This window comes from Oncorhynchus masou, chromosome 18 (assembly GCF_036934945.1).
Source record: "Oncorhynchus masou masou isolate Uvic2021 chromosome 18, UVic_Omas_1.1, whole genome shotgun sequence".
Lineage (NCBI taxonomy): Eukaryota > Metazoa > Chordata > Actinopteri > Salmoniformes > Salmonidae > Oncorhynchus > Oncorhynchus masou.
Window position 1 is genome coordinate 1,628,735 of NC_088229.1, and position 20,413 is coordinate 1,649,147.

General features: G+C 44.1%; 1 protein-coding gene across 2 annotated transcripts in view; it reads right to left on the reverse strand.

Moving 5' to 3' along the window:
• Nucleotides 1-300: 300 nt before the first annotated feature.
• Nucleotides 301-20,413, reverse strand: part of LOC135503835 (potassium voltage-gated channel subfamily A member 3) — a 22,678-nt gene continuing 2,565 nt past the window's right edge. The window contains exons 2-5 of one of the 2 annotated variants that reach the window (XM_064921983.1): nt 13,176-13,419; nt 7,615-8,082; nt 5,074-5,440; nt 301-434 (exon numbers count right to left, since the gene is read on the reverse strand). In XM_064921983.1, coding sequence (XP_064778055.1) covers nt 316-434; nt 5,074-5,440; nt 7,615-8,082; nt 13,176-13,419 — 1,198 coding nt within the window. In that variant the 3' untranslated portion in view covers nt 301-315. Of the gene's footprint in view, nt 435-3,359; nt 5,441-7,614; nt 8,083-13,175; nt 13,420-20,413 lie in introns of those variants that run through there. The other variant, XM_064921982.1, reaches the window with a different exon arrangement.

The window sequence follows — 20,413 nt, forward strand, 5'->3', positions numbered from 1 at the left end:
CGAGTTGGGCATCTCCGGCGCGGCCCACGCTTGGATTGCGTCCTACCTGACAGGTCGCTCCTACCAGGTGGCGTGGCGAGAATCTGTCTCCTCGCCACGCGCTCTCACCACTGGTGTCCCCCAGGGCTCTGTTCTAGGCCCTCTCCTATTCTCGCTATACACCAAGTCACTTGGCTCTGTCATAACCTCACATGGTCTCTCCTATCATTGCTATGCAGACGACACACAATTAATCTTCTCCTTTCCCCCTTCTGATGACCAGGTGGCGAATCGCATCTCTGCATGTCTGGCAGACATATCAGTGTGGATGACGGATCACCACCTCAAGCTGAACCTCGGCAAGACGGAGCTGCTCTTCCTCCCGGGGAAGGACTGCCCGTTCCATGATCTCGCCATCACGGTTGACAACTCCATTGTGTCCTCCTCCCAGAGCGCTAAGAACCTTGGCGTGATCCTGGACAACACCCTGTCGTTCTCAACCAACATCATGGCGGTGGCCCGTTCCTGTAGGTTCATGCTCTACAACATCCGCAGAGTACGACCCTGCCTCACACAGGAAGCGGCGCAGGTCCTAATCCAGGCACTTGTCATCTCCCGTCTGGATTACTGCAACTCGCTGTTGGCTGGGCTCCCTGCCTGTGCCATTAAACCCCTACAACTCATCCAGAACGCCGCAGCCCGTCTGGTGTTCAACCTTCCCAAGTTCTCTCACGTCACCCCGCTCCTCCGCTCTCTCCACTGGCTTCCAGTTGAAGCTCGCATCCGCTACAAGACCATGGTGCTTGCCTACGGAGCTGTGAGGGGAACGGCACCGCAGTACCTCCAGGCTCTGATCAGGCCCTACACCCAAGCAAGGGCACTGCGTTCATCCACCTCTGGCCTGCTCGCCTCCCTACCATTGAGGAAGTACAGTTCCCGCTCAGCCCAGTCAAAACTGTTCGCTGCTCTGGCCCCCCAATGGTGGAACAAACTCCCTCACGACGCCAGGACAGCGGAGTCAATCACCACCTTCCGGAGACACCTGAAACCCCACCTCTTCAAGGAATACCTAGGATAGGATAAGTAATCCTTCTCACCCCCCCTTAATGACTTAGATGCACTATTGTAAAGTGGCTGTTCCACTGGATGTCAGAAGGTGAATTCACCAATTTGTAAGTCGCTCTGGATAAGAGCGTCTGCTAAATGACTTAAATGTAATGTAAATGTTCAGGGCAGGGTGCTGGGTGGAGGCGGGATAGTGGTAACTAAGGTTCAGGGCAGGGTACTGGGTGGAGGCGGGATAGTAACAGTGACTAAGGTTCAGGGCAGGGTGCTGGGTGGAGGCGGGATAGTGGTAACTAAGGTTCAGGGCAGGGTACTGGGTGGAGGCTGGATAGTAACAGTGACTAAGGTTCAGGGCAGGGTGCTGGGTGGAGGCCGACTAGTAACAGTGACTAAGGTTCAGGGCAGGGTGCTGGGTGGAGGCTGGATAGTAACAGTGACTAAGGTTCAGGGCAGGGTGCTGGGTGGAGGCCGACTAGTAACAGTGACTAAGGTTCAGGGCAGGGTACTGGGTGGAGGCCGACTAGTGACAGTGACTAAGGTTCAGGGCAGGGTACTGGGTGGAGGCCGACTAGTGACAGTGACTAAGGTTCAGGGCAGGGTGCTGGGTGGAGGCCGACTAGTAACAGTGACTAAGGTTCAGGGCAGGGTGCTGGGTGGAGGCTGGATAGTTACAGTGACTAAGGTTCAGGGCAGGGTGCTGGGTGGAGGCTGGATAGTAACAGTGACTAAGGTTCAGGGCAGGGTGCTGGGTGGAGGCGGGATAGTAACAGTGACTAAGGTTCAGGGCAGGGTACTGGGTGGAGGCCGACTAGTAACAGTGAATAAGGTTCAGGGCAGGGTACTGGGTGGAGGCTGGATAGTGACAGTGACTAAGGTTCAGGGCAGGGTGCTGGGTGGAGGCTGGATAGTAACAGTGACTAAGTTTCAGGGCAGGGTACTGGGTGGAGGCTGGATAGTTACAGTGAATAAGGTTCAGGGCAGGGTACTGGGTGGAGGCTGGATAGTAACAGTGACTAAGATTCAGGGCAGGGTACTGGGTGGAGGCGGGATAGTGACAGTGACTAAGGTTCAGGGCAGGGTACTGGGTGGAGCCTGGCTAGTAACAGTGACTAAGGTTCAGGGCAGGGTGCTGGGTGGAGGCCGACTAGTAACAGTGACTAAGGTTCAGGGCAGGGTGCTGGGTGGAGGCCGACTAGTGACAGTGACTAAGGTTCAGGGCAGGGTACTGGGTGGAGGCCGACTAGTAACAGTGACTAAGGTTCAGGGCAGGGTACTGGGTGGAGGCTGGATAGTAACAGTGACTAAGGTTCAGGGCAGGGTACTGGGTGGAGGCTGGATAGTGACAGTGACTAAGGTTCAGGGCAGGGTACTGGGTGGAGGCCGACTAGTAACAGTGACTAAGGTTCAGGGCAGGGTACTGGGTGGAGGCTGGATAGTAACAGTGACTAAGGTTCAGGGCAGGGTACTGGGTGGAGGCCGACTAGTAACAGTGACTAAGGTTCAGGGCAGGGTACTGGGTGGAGGCTGGATAGTGACAGTGACTAAGGTTCAGGGCAGGGTACTGGGTGGAGGCTGGATAGTAACAGTGACTAAGGTTCAGGGCAGGGTGCTGGGTGGAGGCTGGATAGTAACAGTGACTAAGGTTCAGGGCAGGGTGCTGGGTGGAGGCTGGATAGTAACAGTGACTAAGGTTCAGGGCAGGGTGCTGGGTGGAGGCTGGATAGTGACAGTGACTAAGGTTCAGGGCAGGGTGCTGGGTGGAGGCTGGATAGTTACAGTGACTAAGGTTCAGGGCGGGGTGCTGGGTGGAGCACGGATAGTGATAGTAACTAAGGTTCAGGGCAGGGTGCTGGGTGGAGGCTGGATAGTAACAGTGACTAAGGTTCAGGGCAGGGTGCTGGGTGGAGGCTGGATAGTTACAGAGACTAAGGTTCAGGGCAGGGTGCTGGGTGGAGGCTGGATAGTAACAGTGACTAAGGTTCAGGGCAGGGTGCTGGGTGGAGGCTGGATAGTGACAGTAACTAAGGTTCAGGGCAGGGTACTGGGTGGAGGCTGGATAGTGACAGTGACTAAGGTTCAGGGCAGGGTGCTGGGTGGAGGCTGGATAGTAACAGTGACTAAGGTTCAGGGCAGGGTGCTGGGTGGAGGCCAACTAGTAACAGTGACTAAGGTTCAGGGCAGGGTGCTGGGTGGAGGCTGGATAGTAACAGTGACTAAGGTTCAGGGCAGGGTGCTGGGTGGAGGCTGGATAGTGACAGTGACTAAGGTTCAGGGCAGGGTGCTGGGTGGAGGCTGGATAGTAACAGTGACTAAGGTTCAGGGCAGGGTACTGGGTGGAGGCTGGATAGTGACAGTGACTAAGGTTCAGGGCAGGGTGCTGGGTGGAGGCCGACTAGTGACAGTGACTAAGGTTCAGGGCAGGGTGCTGGGTGGAGGCTGGATAGTGATGACTGTTTAACAATCTGATGTAGGATCCCTATTTATCCTGAATACAAAACACTCTGATGTTAGAATCAGCTGAAGTTTTATATGTCTCTACCTCTCTCTCCTTCTTCATCCAGACACTGCCGTGTTATAACAGAGTACAGCCCTGTGGAATGTCCATATCATCATGGTACACCATTTTTACAAAGGTATGTGGACACCCCTTCAAAGTAGTAGATTCGGCTATTTATCCACACTCGTTGCTGACAGATGCATAATTTCGAGCACACAGCCATGCAATCTCCACAGACAAACATTGGCTCACCCGCGAAGTGGTTGGCCACACAAGCTCACAGAACGGGACCACAGAATACTGAACTATGTAGCAGGGTAATAATCGTCTGTCCTCGGGTGCAAACCGAGTTCCAAATTGCCTCCGAAAGCAACGTTAACTGTTCGTCGGGATGTTCATGAAATGCTTTTCCATGGCCGAGCAGCCGCACACAAGCCTAAGATCACCATGCGCACTACCAAGCCTCGGCTGGAGGGGTGTAAAGCTCGCCGCCATTGGACTCTGGAGCAGTGGAAACGCGTTGTCTGGAGAGATAAATCACGCTTCACCATCTGGCAGTCCGACGGACGAATCTGGGTTTTGACGGATGCAAGGAGAACGCTACCTGCCCCAATGCATAGTGCCAACTATAAAGTTTGGTGGAGGAGGAATAATGGTCTGGGGCTGTTTTTCATGGTTCGGGCCCCTTAGTTCCAGTGAAGGGAAATCTTGAGTCTACAGCATACAATGACATTCCAGACGATTCTGTGCTTCTAAATGTGAGGCAACAGTTTGGGGAAGGTCCTTTCCTGTTTCAGCATGACAATGGCCCCCTGTGCACAAAGCCTGGTCCATAAGGAAATGGTTTGTCTTGATAGGTGTGGAAGAACTTGACTGGCCTGCACAGAGCCCTGTCCTCAACCCTATCGAACACCTTTGGGATGAATTGGAACGCCGACTGCGAGTCAGGCCTAATCGCCCAACATCAGTGCCCGACCTCACTAATGCTCTTTTGTCTGAATGGAAGCAAGTCCACGCAACAATGTTTCAACATCTAGTGGAAAGCGTTCCCAGAAGAATGGAGGCCGTGTAATAGCAGCAAAACGGGGGACCAACTCCATATTTAATCCCCATGATTTTGGGATGAGATGTTGAACAAGCAGGTGTCCACATACTTTTGGTCATGTAGTGTATATATCCCCATTAGATATGGTCAGCTAGAGGTTGATGGTGGTGATGAGTCTCTCGTCATTCAACCACATCTGTTAAAGCACTACATACATTAATCCATGAGTCCGTTATGACATCCATAGACTACACGTCAGTGAATATCTTCTTGTTGAAGCTGACGCTGTTCACCGTGTTGTTTTGTGTCACGGTTGTCGTCGTGGTAGCGGTGGTTGCCGTGGGGAAGTTCTGCTGCTGTTTGAAGGTGCTGCTGTTCAGTCCTCTGTGTTCCTCTATCACCAGGTACTCACTCTTACTGAGCGACGAAGAGCTGCTCCTCTTCCTCACCTCCCCATCCTCCTCCGTCTCGGCCGCCAGCGGCTGACAGCTGCCCACATGGAGGTACTGCGCTTGCTCCTCGCCCTCTGTCTCCCGGTGGTAGAAGTAGTTGAAGTTGGACACGATGACGGGGACGGGCAGGGCGATGGTCAGCACGCCAGCGATGGCGCAGAGGGAGCCCACAATCTTCCCGCCGATGGTTATCGGGTGCATGTCTCCATAGCCGACAGTAGTCATGGTGACCACGGCCCACCAGAAGGCATCAGGGATGGAGCTAAAGCTGGAGTCTGGGTCGTCGGCTTCGGCGAAGTAGACGGCACTGGAGAAGAGGATGACTCCGATGAAGAGGAAGAAGATGAGCAGACCCAGCTCCCGCATGCTGGCCTTCAGGGTCTGGCCCAGGATCTGGAGCCCCTACCATAGATAGACAGAGAGAGTTCAGACCCACCATAGATAGACAGAGAGAGTTCAGACCCACCATAGATAGACAGAGAGAGTTCAGACCCACCATAGATAGACAGAGAGAGTTCAGACCCACCATAGATAGACAGAGAGAGTTCAGACCCACCATAGATAGACAGAGAGAGCTCAGACCCACCATAGATAGACAGAGAGAGTTCAGACCCACCATAGATAGACAGAGAGAGTTCAGACCCACCATAGATAGACAGAGAGAGCTCAGACCCACCATAGATAGACAGAGAGAGTTCAGACCCACCATAGATAGACAGAGAGAGTTCAGACCCACCATAGATAGACAGAGAGAGTTCAGACCCACCATAGATAGACAGAGAGAGTTCAGACCCACCATAGATAGACAGAGAGAGTTCAGACCCACCATAGATAGACAGAGAGAGTTCAGACCCACCATAGATAGACAGAGAGAGTTCAGACCCACCATAGATAGACAGAGAGAGTTCAGATCTACCATAGATAGACAGAGAGAGCTCAGACCCACCATAGATAGACAGACAGAGCTCAGACCCACCATAGATAGACAGAGAGAGTTCAGACCCACCATAGATAGACAGAGAGAGTTCAGACCCACCATAGATAGACAGAGAGAGCTCAGACCCACCATAGATAGACAGACAGAGCTCAGACCCACCATAGATAGACAGAGAGAGTTCAGACCCACCATAGATAGACAGAGAGAGTTCAGACCCACCATAGATAGACAGAGAGAGTTCAGACCCACCATAGATAGACAGAGAGAGTTCAGACCCACCATAGATAGACAGAGAGAGCTCAGACCCACCATAGATAGACAGAGAGAGCTCAGACCCACCATAGATAGACAGAGAGAGTTCAGACCCACCATAGATAGACAGAGAGAGTTCAGACCCACCATAGATAGACAGAGAGAGTTCAGACCCACCATAGATAGACAGACAGAGCTCAGACCCACCATAGATAGACAGAGAGAGTTCAGACCCACCATAGATAGACAGAGAGAGTTCAGACCCACCATAGATAGACAGAGAGAGTTCAGACCCACCATAGATAGACAGAGAGAGCTCAGACCCACCATAGATAGACAGAGAGAGTTCAGACCCACCATAGATAGACAGAGAGAGTTCAGACCCACCATAGATAGACAGAGAGAGTTCAGACCCACCATAGATAGACAGAGAGAGCTCAGACCCACCATAGATAGACAGAGAGAGCTCAGACCCACCATAGATAGACAGAGAGAGCTCAGACCCACCATAGATAGACAGAGAGAGTTCAGACCCACCATAGATAGACAGACAGAGCTCAGACCCACCATAGATAGACAGAGAGAGCTCAGACCCACCATAGATAGACAGAGAGAGTTCAGACCCACCATAGATAGACAGAGAGAGTTCAGACCCACCATAGATAGACAGACAGAGCTCAGACCCACCATAGATAGACAGAGAGAGTTCAGACCCACCATAGATAGACAGAGAGAGTTCAGATCTACCATAGATAGACAGAGAGAGTTCAGACCCACCATAGATAGACAGAGAGAGTTCAGACCCACCATAGATAGACAGAGAGAGTTCAGACCCACCATAGATAGACAGAGAGAGTTCAGACCCACCATAGATAGACAGAGAGAGTTCAGACCCACCATAGATAGACAGACAGAGCTCAGACCCACCATAGATAGACAGAGAGAGTTCAGACCCACCATAGATAGACAGAGAGAGTTCAGATCTACCATAGATAGACAGAGAGAGTTCAGACCCACCATAGATAGACAGAGAGAGTTCAGACCCACCATAGATAGACAGAGAGAGTTCAGACCCACCATAGATAGACAGAGAGAGTTCAGACCCACCATAGATAGACAGAGAGAGTTCAGACCCACCATAGATAACTCAAAGTGCTGTACAGAAACCCAGCCTAAAACACCAAACAGCAAGCAATGCAGGTGGAGAAGCACGGTGGACAGGGAAAAAAAATGTTTATTGTATTAGGGCAATTGGTTTGGTTTCACGCAGCTTCAGCTTGACAGTACACACACAGACAGACAGTGAGATGGAGAGCGATGGCAACAGTGAACATCGAACACATCTTTGGAGGTTTGTGCTATATAGAGATGGTACTACAATAGATACCTTGGAGTGTCTGGACAGCTTGAAGATCCTGAACACCCTGACCAGCCTGATGACCCTGAGGATGGCGAGGGACATGGCTTGCTGCCCGTTCCCCTGCTGCTCTGCCAGTTCCGTGCCCAGCGTAATGAAGTAGGGTATGATAGCAACGATATCTATAATGTTCATGATGTTCCTAGAGAAGGTGGCCTTGGAGGGACAGGCGAAGAACCGGACCAGCAGCTCGAAGGAGAACCAGATGATGCACAGCGTCTCCACCACGAAGAACGGGTCGGAGAACGGAGAGGAGAAGTACGGCTCGGTGCCGTTAATAACGGAAGCCAGCGGGACGGGCTCCTTGTGGTCCTCCCTGAACTCCGGTAACGTCTCCAGGCAGAAGATGACGATGGAGATGAGGATGACGAGGACGGAGACGATGGCTATCCCCCGAGCCGGACCACTGCTCTCAGGGTACTCAAACAGCAACCACACCTTTAAGAGGAGATATAGTGTATTAACCACACCTTTAAGAGGAGATATAGTGTATTAACCACACCTTTAAGAGGAGAAATACTGTATTAACCAGACCTTTAAGATGAGATATAGTGTATTAACCACACCTTTAAGAGGAGATATAGTGTATTAACCACACCTTTAAGAGGAGAAATACTGTATTAACCACACCTTTAAGAGGAGATATAGTGTATTAACCACACCTTTAAGAGGAGATATAGTGTATTAACCACACCTTTAAGAGGAGATATAGTGTATTAACCACACCTTTAAGAGGAGATATACTGTATTAACCACACCTTTAAGATGAGATATAGTGTATTAACCACACCTTTAAGAGGAGATATAGTGTATTAACCACACCTTTAAGAGGAGAAATACTGTATTAACCACACCTTTAAGATGAGATATAGTGTATTAACCACACCTTTAAGAGGAGATATAGTGTATTAACCACACCTTTAAGAGGAGATATACTGTATTAACCACACCTTTAAGAGGAGATATAGTGTATTAACCACACCTTTAAGAGGAGAAATACTGTATTAACCACACCTTTAAGATGAGATATAGTGTATTAACCACACCTTTAAGATGAGATATAGTGTATTAACCACACCTTTAAGATGAGATATACTGTATTAACCACACCTTTAAGAGGAGATATACTGTATTACCAACACATTTAAGAGGAGAGGAGATATACTGTATTAACCACACCTCTAAGAGGAGAGGAGATATACTGTATTAACCTCACCTTTAAGAGGAGAGGAGATATACTGTATTAACCTCACCTTTAAGAGGAGATATACTGTATTAACCACACCTTTAACACCAATTTGTAAGTCGCTCTGGATAAGAGCGTCTACTAAATGACTTAAATGTAAATGTAAATGAGATATACTGTATTAACCACACCTTTAAGAGGATATATACTGTATTAACCACACCTTTAAGATGAGAGGAGATATACTTGTATTAACCACACCTTTAAGAGGAGAGGATATATACTGTCTTAACCTTACCTTTAAGATAAGCTATACTGTATTAACCACACCTTTAAGATTAGATGATATATACTGTATTAACCACACCTTTAAGATGAGATATACTGTATTAACCACACCTTTAAGAGGATATATACTGTATTAACGACACCTTTAAGATGAGAGAGATATACTGTATTAACAACACCTTTAAGAGGAGTGGAGATATACTGTATTAACCTCACCTTTAAGAGGATATATACTGTATTAACCTCACCTTTTAAGATGAGATATACTGTATTAACCACACCTTTAAGATGAGATATACTGTATTAACCACACCTTTAAGAGGAGATATACTGTATTAACCACACCTTTAAGAGGAGATATACTATATTAACCACACCTTTCAAGAGAATATATACTGTATTAACCACACTTTTAAGAGGAGATATACTGTATTAACCCCACCTCTAATAGGAGATATACTGTATTAACGACACCTTTAAGATGAGATGAGATATACTGTATTAACCACACCTTTAAGAGGATATATACTGTATTAACCTCACCTTTAAGAGGATATATACTGTATTAACCACACCTTTAAGATGAGGTATACTGTTTTAACCACACCTTTAACATGAGAGGGGATATACTGTATTAACCACACCTTTAAGAGGAGAGGGGATATATTGTATTAACCTCACCTTTAAGATGAGCTTTACTGTATTAACCACACCTTTAAGAGGAGAGGATATATACTGTATTAACCTCACCTTCACGATGAGCTATACTGTGTTAACGACACCTTTAATATAATAATAATAATAATAATAATAATATCCCATTTAGCAGACGCTTTTGTCCAAAGCGACTTACAAGTCGGCTGGGGCCACTACTTTCACATATGGGTGGTCCCAGCGGGAATCGAACCCACGACGCTTGGCGTTGCAAGCGCCATGCTCTACCGACTGAGCCACACAGTTTAAGATGAGGTTAAGATGAAAGGAGATATACTGTATTAACCATACTTTTAAGATGAGATATACTGTATTAACCTCACCTTTAAGATGAGATATACTGTATTAACCACACTTTTAAGAGGAGAAATACTATATTAACCACACCTCTAAGAGGAGATGTACTGTATTAACCACACCTTTAAGATGAGATATACTGTATTAACCACACCTCTACGAGGAGATGTACTGTATTAACCATACCTTTAAGATGAGATATACTGTATTAACCACACTTTTAAGAGGAGAAATACTATATTAACCACACCTCTAAGAGGAGATGTACTGTATTAACCACACCTTTAAGAGGATATATACTGTATTAACCACACCTTTAAGACAATATATACTGTATTAACCACACCTTTAAGATGGGATATACTGCATTAACCACACCTTTAAGAGGATATATACGGAATAAACCACACCTTTAAGATGAGATGAGATATACTGTATTAACCACACCTTTAAGAGGATATATACTGTATTAACCACACCTTTACGATGAGCTATACTGTATTAACGACACCTTTAAGATGAAAGGAGATATACTGTATTACCCACACCTCTAAGAAGAGATGTACTGTATTAACCACACCTTTAAGATGAGATATACTGTATTAACCACACCTTTAAGACAATATATACTGTATTAACCACACCTTTAAGATGGGATATACTGCATGAACCACACCTTTAAGATAAGAAATATTGTATTAACCAGACCTTAAAGAGAATATATACTGCATGAACCACACCTTTAAGATAAGAAATATTGTATTAACCACACCTTTAAGAGAATATATATTGTATTAACCACACCTTTCAAGAGAATATATACTGAATAAACCACACCTTTAAGATGAGATATACTGTATTAACAACACCTTTAAGATAATATATAGTGCATTAACCTCACCTTTAAGAGGAGATGTACTGTATTAACCACACCTTTAAGAGGATATATACTGTATTAACCACACCTTTAAGATGGGATATACTGTATTAACAACACCTTTAAGATAATATATAGTGCATTAACCTCACCTTTAAGAGGAGATGTACTGTATTAACCACACCTTTAAGAGGAGAGGTGATATACTGTATTAACCCCACCTCTAAGATGGGATATACTGTATTAACCACACCTTTAAGAGGAGATATACTGTATTAACCACACATTTAAGAGGAGAGGAGATATACTGTATTAACCACACCTTTAAGATGGGATATTTACTGTATTAATCACATCTTTATGACAATATATACTGTATTAACCACACCTTTAAGATGAGATATACTGTATTAACCACACCATTAAGAGGAGATATACTGTATTAACCACACCTTTAAGAGGATATTTACTGTATTAACCACACCTTTATGACAATATATACTGCATTAACCACACCTTTAAGATGAGATATACTGCATTAACCACACCTTTAAGATGATATATACTGTATTAACCACACGTTTAAGATGTGTTATACTGTATTAACCACACCTTTAAGATGAGAAATACTGTATTAACCACAACTTTAAGAGAATATATATTGTATTATCCACACCTTTAAGAGGATATATACTGTATTAACCACACCTTTAAGAGGATATATTCTGTATTAACCACACCTTTAAGAGGATATATACTGTATTAACCACACCTTTAAGAGGAGATATACTGTATTGGCCACACCTTTAAGATGGGATATACTGTATTAACCACACCTTTAGGAGGATAAATACTGTATTAACCACACCTTTAAGAGGAGATATACTGTATTAACCACACTTTTAAGAGGAGATATACTGTATTAACCCCACCTCTAATAGGAGATATACTGTATTAACGACACCTTTAAGATGAGATGAGATATACTGTATTAAACACACCTTTAAGAGGATATATACTGTATTAACCTCACATTTAAGAGGATATATACTGTATTAACCACACCTTTAAGATGAGATATTCTGTTTTAACCACACCTTTAACATGAGAGGAGATATACTGTATAACCACACCTTTAAGAGGAGAGGGGATATATTGTATTAACCTCACCTTTAAGATGAGCTTTACTGTATTAACCACACCTTTAAGAGGAGAGGATATATACTGTATTAACCTCACTTTCACGATGAGATATACTGTATTAACGACACCTTTAAGATGAAAGGAGATATACTGTATTAACCACACTTTTAAGATGAGATGTACTGTATTAACCACACCTTTAAGAGGAGAGGAGATATACTGTATTAACCACACCTTTAAGATGAGATATACTGTATTAACCACACCTTTAAGAGGAGATATACTGTATTAACCACACCTTTAAGATGAGATATACTGTATTAACCTCACCTTTAAGAGGAGATATACTGTATTAACCACACTTTTAAGATGAGATATACTGTATTAACCTCACCTTTAAGATGGCATATACTGTATTAACCACACCTTTAAGATGAGATATACTGTATTAACCACACATTTAAGAGGAGAAATACTGTATTAACCTCACCTTTAATAGGAGAGGAGGTATACTGTATTAACCACACCTTTAAGATGAGATATACTGTATTAGCCAACTCCTTTAAGATGAGAGGAGATATACTGTATTAACCTCACCTTTAAGAGGAGATATACTGTATTAACCACACCTTTAAGAGATATTCTGTATTAGATCACCCATGATGGACATTATTTTGTTTTCGTCTGTATTTTAAATTCCTTGCTCAAGGGAACATCAACATTTTACATTTACAGCAGACACCCTTATCAAGAGAAACTGCATACATTTTCATGTACTGGTCGCCCGTTGGAATCCGAACCACAACCTTGGCTCTACCAACTGAGACACTCAGGATAACCAGAAGAAGAAAGGGAAGCGCTAGAAGGTTCTCTTTGGTAAAGGTGTAAATGTATCATTAAAAGAAAAATCAAGGATGCTGTTATTGTTCCGGCATGTTCAATGGAACAAACATTTCTAAACTCATTTCTAAACTAATTTCTAAACTCTGACGTGTTTTGTCAGAGTTTGTCTGTGTTCAACCATACCTGCCTCTGCAGCTCATTGTCAGGCAGTGGTCTCTCCTCTTCTTTAATAAAACCCTCATCCTCTCTGAACTTCTCCATGGCCTCTTCTCCCAGCTCGTAGAAGCGGATCTCCTCAGAGAAGATGTCTATGGGCACGTTGACAGGTCTCCTGATACGCCCGCCTGACTGGTAGTAGTAGAGGATGGCGTCGAAGCTGGGCCGGTTCCTGTCGAAGAAATACTCGTTCCTCAGAGGGTCAAAGTACCTGGAGAAAGAGAGGGGGAGATAGAGAGAGGCCGATACATATGCAGTAATACTTCATTTACAGACAGACAGAGACAAACACAGTGACAGACAGACATACAGGCAAACAGAGATATCATTGATGTATTGATTGTTAATTGATTAATTGTCAGCATGACGTGTTAAGACAATCACCAGTAGAGAGTATGTCCTTCTGTACCTCATCCTGGTCTTAAGGTGAGACTTACCATAAAGTACAATACAATAAATAGTCAACAGTTAAGTACCTCATAACTGGGCAAATAGGGTCAATATCAGGGGATATCTTTATTTCAACTAGATCTCACAGTCTCACGTCACAATTAGATTAAGGTTAGACATTTGTCTCAGAAATCTCAAGGTTAGACATTAACTCAGAGGGGTTAAAGTAAAGGATAAGGCTTAAAACAAAAACATCAAGAACACCTTTCTATGACTGGATTCGAACTTGCAACCAGAGGCAGATCCTTAAGCCCATCCACTCCCTCGAGAAACCTACTTGAAGGTAACATCGCTCACTGCTCACCCCTAGTGGTCGAATTCCATTTAATCTCCCGACATCCTCAAGCGTGGACGGAATCAAATACTGACTTGTATCACAGGTGACCTGGCTGATTTATCTATATTTACTGATATCTGATTTTATGCGATAAAAATAAGTATATTTCCTGATATCTTATTTTATGCGATATAAGGAGTATTTGGTATTTTATGAGGATCCCCATTAGCTGTTGCAAAAGAAGCAGCTACTCTTCCTGGGGTCCACACAAAACATGAATCATGACATAACACAGAACATTAATAGACAAGAACAGCTCAGACAGAATTACAAAAATATAGAAACAGCACACATAGCCTACATCAATACACACAAACTATCTAGGTCAAATAGGGAGAGGTGTTGTGCCATGAGGTGTTGCTTTATCTGTTTTTTTTAAACCAGGTTTGCTGTTTATTTGAACAATATGAGATGGAAGGAAGTTCCATGCGATAATGACTATATAAAATGCTGCATGTTTTCTTGAATTTGTTCTGGATTTGGGGACTGTGAAAAGACCCCTGGTGGCATGTCTGGTGGGATAAGTATGTGTGTCAGAGCTGTGTGTGTAAGTTGATGATGCAAAAATTTTGGGATTTTCAACACATGCATGTTTCCTATAAAAAGAAGTGATGCAGTCAGTCTGAATGTGAACATCACGTCATTGGCATATACAGTTGAAGTCGGAAGTTTGCATACACCTTAGCCAAATACATTTAAACTCAGTTTTTCACAATTCCTGACATTTAATCCGAGTAAAAATTCCCTGTCTTATGTCAGTTAGGATCACCACTTTATTTTAAGAATGTGAAATGTCAGAATAATAGTAGAGAGAATTATTTATTTCAGCTTTCATTTCTTTCATCACATTCCCAGTGGGTCAGAAGTTGACATACATGCAATTAGTATTTGGTAGCATTGCCTTTAAATTGGTTACATTGGGTCAAACGTTACGGGTAGCCTTCTACAACCTTCCCACAATAAGTTTGGTGAATTTTGGCACATTCCTCCTGACAGAGCTGGTGTAACTGAGTCTGGTTTGTAGGCCTCCTTGCTTGCACACACTTTTTCAGGTCTGCCCACAAATGTTCTATAGGATTGAGGTCAGGGCTTTGTGATGGCCACTCCAATACCTTGACTTTGTTGTCCTTAAGCCATTTTGCCACAACTTTGGAAGCATGATTGGGGTCATTGTCCATTTGGAAGACCCATTTGTGACCAAGATTTAACTTCCTGACTGATGTCTTGAGATGTTGCTTCAATATATCCACATAATTTTCCTCATCATGGTACCATCTATTTTGTGAAGTGCACCAGTCCCTCCTGCAGCAAAACACCCCCACAACATGATGCTGCCACCTCCTTGCTTCACAGTTGGGATGGTGTTCTTCAGCTTGCAAGACTCCCCTTTTTCCTCCAAACATAATGATGGTCATTATGGCCAAACAGTTTTATTTGTGTTTCATCAGACCGGAGGACATTTGTCCAAAAAGTACGATATTTATCCCCATGTGTAGCTGCAAACTGTAATCTGGCTTGGTTATGGCAGTTTTGGAGCAGTGGCTTCTTCCTTGCTGAGCAGCCTTTCAGGTTATATTGATATAGGACTCATTTTACTGTGGATATAGATACTTTATACATGTTTCCTCCAGCATCTTCACAAGGTCCTTTGATGTTGTTCTGGGACTGATTTTCACTTTTCACACCAAAGTACATTCATCTCTAGGAGACAAAACTCGTCTCATTCCTGAGCGGTTTGAAAGCTGCGTGCACTCGCATACTATTGTTTGTACAGATTAAAGTGGTACCTTCGGGCATTTGGAATTTGCTCCCAAGGGTGAACCAGTCTTGTGTCGGTCTACAGTTTTTTATCCCGAGGTCTTAGCTGATTTAATTTGATTTTCCCATGATGTCAAGCAAAGAGGCACTGGGTTTGAAGGTAGTTCTTGAAATACTTCCACAGGTATACCTCCAATTGACTCAAATGATAACAATTAGCCTATCAGAAGCTTCTAAAGCCATGACATCATTTTCTGGAATTTTCCAAGCTGTTTAATGGCACAGTCAACTTAGTGTATGTAAACTATATCCCGTTTACTACGGGAACGTTATTTTTTTCAAAAAAAATCACAAAAGGTTAAAGGCACAGTCAACTTAGTGTATGTAAACTTCTGACCCACTGGAAATGTGGTACAGTGAATTATAAGTGAAATAGTCTGTAAACAATTGTTGGAAAAATTACTTGTGTCATGCACAAAGTAGATGTCCTAACCGCCTTGCCAAAACTATAGTTTGTTAACAAGACATTTATGGAGCGGTTTATTTTATTTTATTTTTTATTTCACCTTTATTTAACCAGGTAGGCATGTTGAGAACAAGTTCTCATTTACAATTGCGACCTGGCCAAGATAAAGCAAAGCAGTTCGACACATACAACAACACAGAGTTACACATGGTGTAAAACAAGCATACAGTCAATAATACAGTAGAAATAAGTCTATATACTATGTGAGATAAGGGAGGTAAAGGCAAAAAAAGGCCATGGTGGCAAAGTAAATACAATATAGGAAGTAAAACACTGGAATGGTTGATTTGCAGTGGAAGAATGTGCAAAGTAGAGATAGAAATAATGGGGTGCAAAGGAGCAAAATGTATAAATAAATACAATAGGGGGAGAGGTAGTTGTTCGGGATAAATTATAGATGGGCTATGTACAGGTGTAGTAATCTGTGAGCTGCTCTGACAGTTGGTGCTTAAAGCTAGTGAGGGAGATAAGTGTTTCCAGTTTCAGAGATTTTTGTAGTTCGTTCCAGTCATTGGCAGCAGAGAACTGGAAGGAGAGGCAGCCAAGGGAAGAATTGGTTTTGGGGGTGACCAGAGAGATTTCCAGCGTGCTACAGGTGGGTGCTGCTATGGTGACCAGCGAGCTGAGATAAGGGGGGACTTTACCTAGCAGACCTGTAGATAACCTGTAGCCAGTGGTTTTGGCGACAAGAGTGAAGCGAGGGCCAGCCAACAAGAGCATACAGGTCGCAATGGTGGGTAGAATATGGAGCTTTGGTGAGAAAACGGATGGCATTGTGATAGACTGCATCCAATTTATTGAGTAGAGTATTGGAGGCTATTTTGTAAATGACATCGCCGAAGTCGAGGATCGGTAGGATGGTCAGTTTTACAAGAGTATATTTGGCAACAGTAAACCCTGCAGGCGCTACACAAAACGTAGAAATAAAATATAAAACATGACTTACCTTTAACGAGCTTCTTTTGTTGGCACTCCAATATGTCCCATAAAAACATAATTGGTCATTTTGTTCGATTCATTCCGTCCATATATATCCAAAATGTCCATTTTTTTGGCGAGTTTAATCCAGAAAAAACAGCTTCCGAATTGCGCAAAGTCACTACAAAATATTTCAAAAGTTACCTGTAAACTTTGCCAAAACATTTCAAACTACTTTTGTAATACAACTTTAGGTATTTCTAAATGTTAATAATCGATCAAATTGAAGACGGGTCTATCTGTTTTCAATAGAGGACGAGAGGAAACTAACGCTACTTCTCAACTCTCAACAGTGTTACCCATTTCCTAGTTGGCCCTACTTCTACATTGCACAAAGGAATATCCTCAACCAAATTCTAAAGACTGGTAATATCCAGTGGAGGCGGTGAAAACAAGTTCAATGACTCCGAAGAAATATCGCTTCCCAAGGAGAGCTCACTGAACAGACAGAGACCTAAAAAACGGTTAGTCCTCGGGGTTTTGCTTTCCTCATAAGTTCTATTATATTCACAGACATGATTCAAACAGTTTTAGAAACTTCAGAGTGTTTTCTATCCAAATCTACTAATAATATGCATATCTTATATTACTGGCAGGAGTAGCAGGAAGTTGAAATTGGGCACACTATTTCTCCAAAAGTGAAAATGCTGCCCCCAATACCTTAAGATATGGGGGGGTGCAGTGCTGTTGACCGGGGTAGTGTTAGCCAGGTGGAAAGCATGGCCAGTTGTAGAAAAATGCTTCTTGAAATTCTCAATTATATTGGATTTATCGGTGGTGACAGTGTTTCCTATCCTCAGTGCAGTGGGCAGCTGGGAGGAGGTGCTCTTATTCTCCATGGACTTTACAGTGTCCCAGAACTTTTTTGAGTTAGTGTTGCAGGAAGCAAATTTCTGCTTGAAAAAGCTAGCCTTGGCTTTTCTAACTGCCTATGTATATTGGTTTCTAGCTTCCCTGAAAAGTTGCATATCAAGGGGGCTGTTCGATGCTAATGCAGAACGCCATAGGATGTTTTTGTGTTGGTTAAGGGCAGTCAGGTCTGGAGAGAACCAAGGCTATATCTGTTCCTGGTTCTACATATCTAGAATGGGGCATGCTTATTTAAGATGGTGAGGAAGTCATTTAAAAAAATAACCAGGCATCTTCTACTGACGGGATGAGATCAATATCCTTCCAGGATACCCGGGCCAGGTCGATTAGAAAGGCCTGCTCGCTGAAGTGTTTCAGGGAGTGTTTGACAGTGATGAGTGGAGGTCGTTTGAACTCTGTCCCATCGCTGAGATCTTGGTTGAAAACAGCAGAGGTGTATTTTGATGGCAAGTTGGTTAGGATGATATCTATGAGGGTGCCCATGTTTACGGCTTTGGGGTGGTACCTGGTAGGTTCATTGATAATTGTGTGAGATTGAGGGCATCAAGCTTAGATTGTAGGATGGCTAGGGTTTTAAGAATGTCCCAGTTTAGGTTGCCTAGCTTCTAATGAGGAGGCTTCTAATGTTAACATGCAGGAAACCAAGGCTATTACGGTTACAGAAGTCATCAAAAGAGAGCGCCTAGGGAATAGGAGTGGAGCTATGCACTGCAGGGCCTGGATTCACCTCTACATCACCAGAGGAACAGAGGAGGATTAGGATAAGGGTACGGCTAAAGCTATGATAATTGGTGTTCTAGAACGTCCGGAACAGAGAGTAAAAGGAGCTTTCTGGGGGTGCTAAAATAGTTTCAAGGTATAATGTACAGACAAAGGTATGGTAGCATGTGAATACAGTGGAGGTAAACCTAGACATTGAGTGAAGATGAGAGAGATATTGTTTCTAGAAACATCATTGAAACCAGGTGATGTCATCGCATGTGTGTGTGGTGGAACTGAAAGGTTGGATAAGGTGTAATGAGCAGGGCTAGAGGCTCTACAGTGAAATAAGCCAATAAACACTAACCAGAACAGCAATGGACAAGGCATAATGGCATTAAGGAGAGGCATGCTTAGTCGAGTGATCATAAGGGTCCAGTGAGTAGTGAGGTTGGTTGGGGTCACGGCGATTCAGACAGCTAGCCGGGCCATCGGTAGCAAGCTAGCATAGGATGGAGGTCTGTTTTTAGCCACCTCGCGCGTTTCCGTTGGTAGATTAGTGGGGTTCCGTGTGGTGATCAATCCAATTGTTAATGTAGTTATAGTGACCCAAGAAAAATTGTCCGATAGACGTATTCAGATAGCAGCCGTTAAGACAGCTAACGATTAGCGGGCCGCAGATGGGCGTTCAGGTAACGTCATGATGGAGGGGCCAGTTGGATAACTCCCTCGGGCAGATAACGTCGGTAGTCCAGTTGTGAAGGCCCGGTGGGGCTCCGCATCGGCAGTAAAACGGGTCCGGATAGGTGGTTGTAGCCCAGGAGTGGCTGATGGAACTCTTCAGCTGGCTAGCTCCGGAATAATTGATGTTTGCTCAGGGATCGAAGTAAGCCAATAGTCACACGGATAGCAGCTAGCTAGCTGCGAGATTCAGGTGTAAATGTCCAGAGCTTGCAGTTGAAATCCGGGGATATGGCGAGAACAATAGGTCTGGTATGTTCTGGTCTGAGTCACGTTGCACAAAACTGGTGATAGCTTTTCGAGCTAAAGGATAGCTGATGAGCACAAACCGTGGTTAGCTCAATACTAACTTTAGCCAGTAAACTGGCTAGCTTCTGGTTAGCTTCTGGCTAGCTGCTGGTTGGCTTCTGGCTAGCTTCTGGCTGGCTTCTGGTTGGCTTCTGGCTAGCTTCTGGCTAGCTTCTGGCGAGCTTCTGGCGAGCTGCTGGTTGGCTTCTGGCTAGCTTCTGGCTAGCTGCTGGTTGGCTTCTGGCTAGCTTCTGGCTAGCTTCTGGCTAGCTTCTATTATAGATTTCAGATTTGAGGTAAATAATACTTTAAAAAAATTTTTTTTAGTTAAACTAGTTAATGACTCCAACCTAAGTGTATGTAAACTTACGATCTCAACTGTATATGGTTGTATGATCTCTGTGGTTCCTTGTATTTGTATAGGGTGAACTCTGTGTGCAAAAAGGTTAAATGGTCCTCTTAGGAATTCTGTCTTATTTACATTGGTCTCGTCCCATATAGCCTCTAAATGCTGTGACACCCTGTGGACATTGGGCCTGGGAGTGTTTATGTTACTGT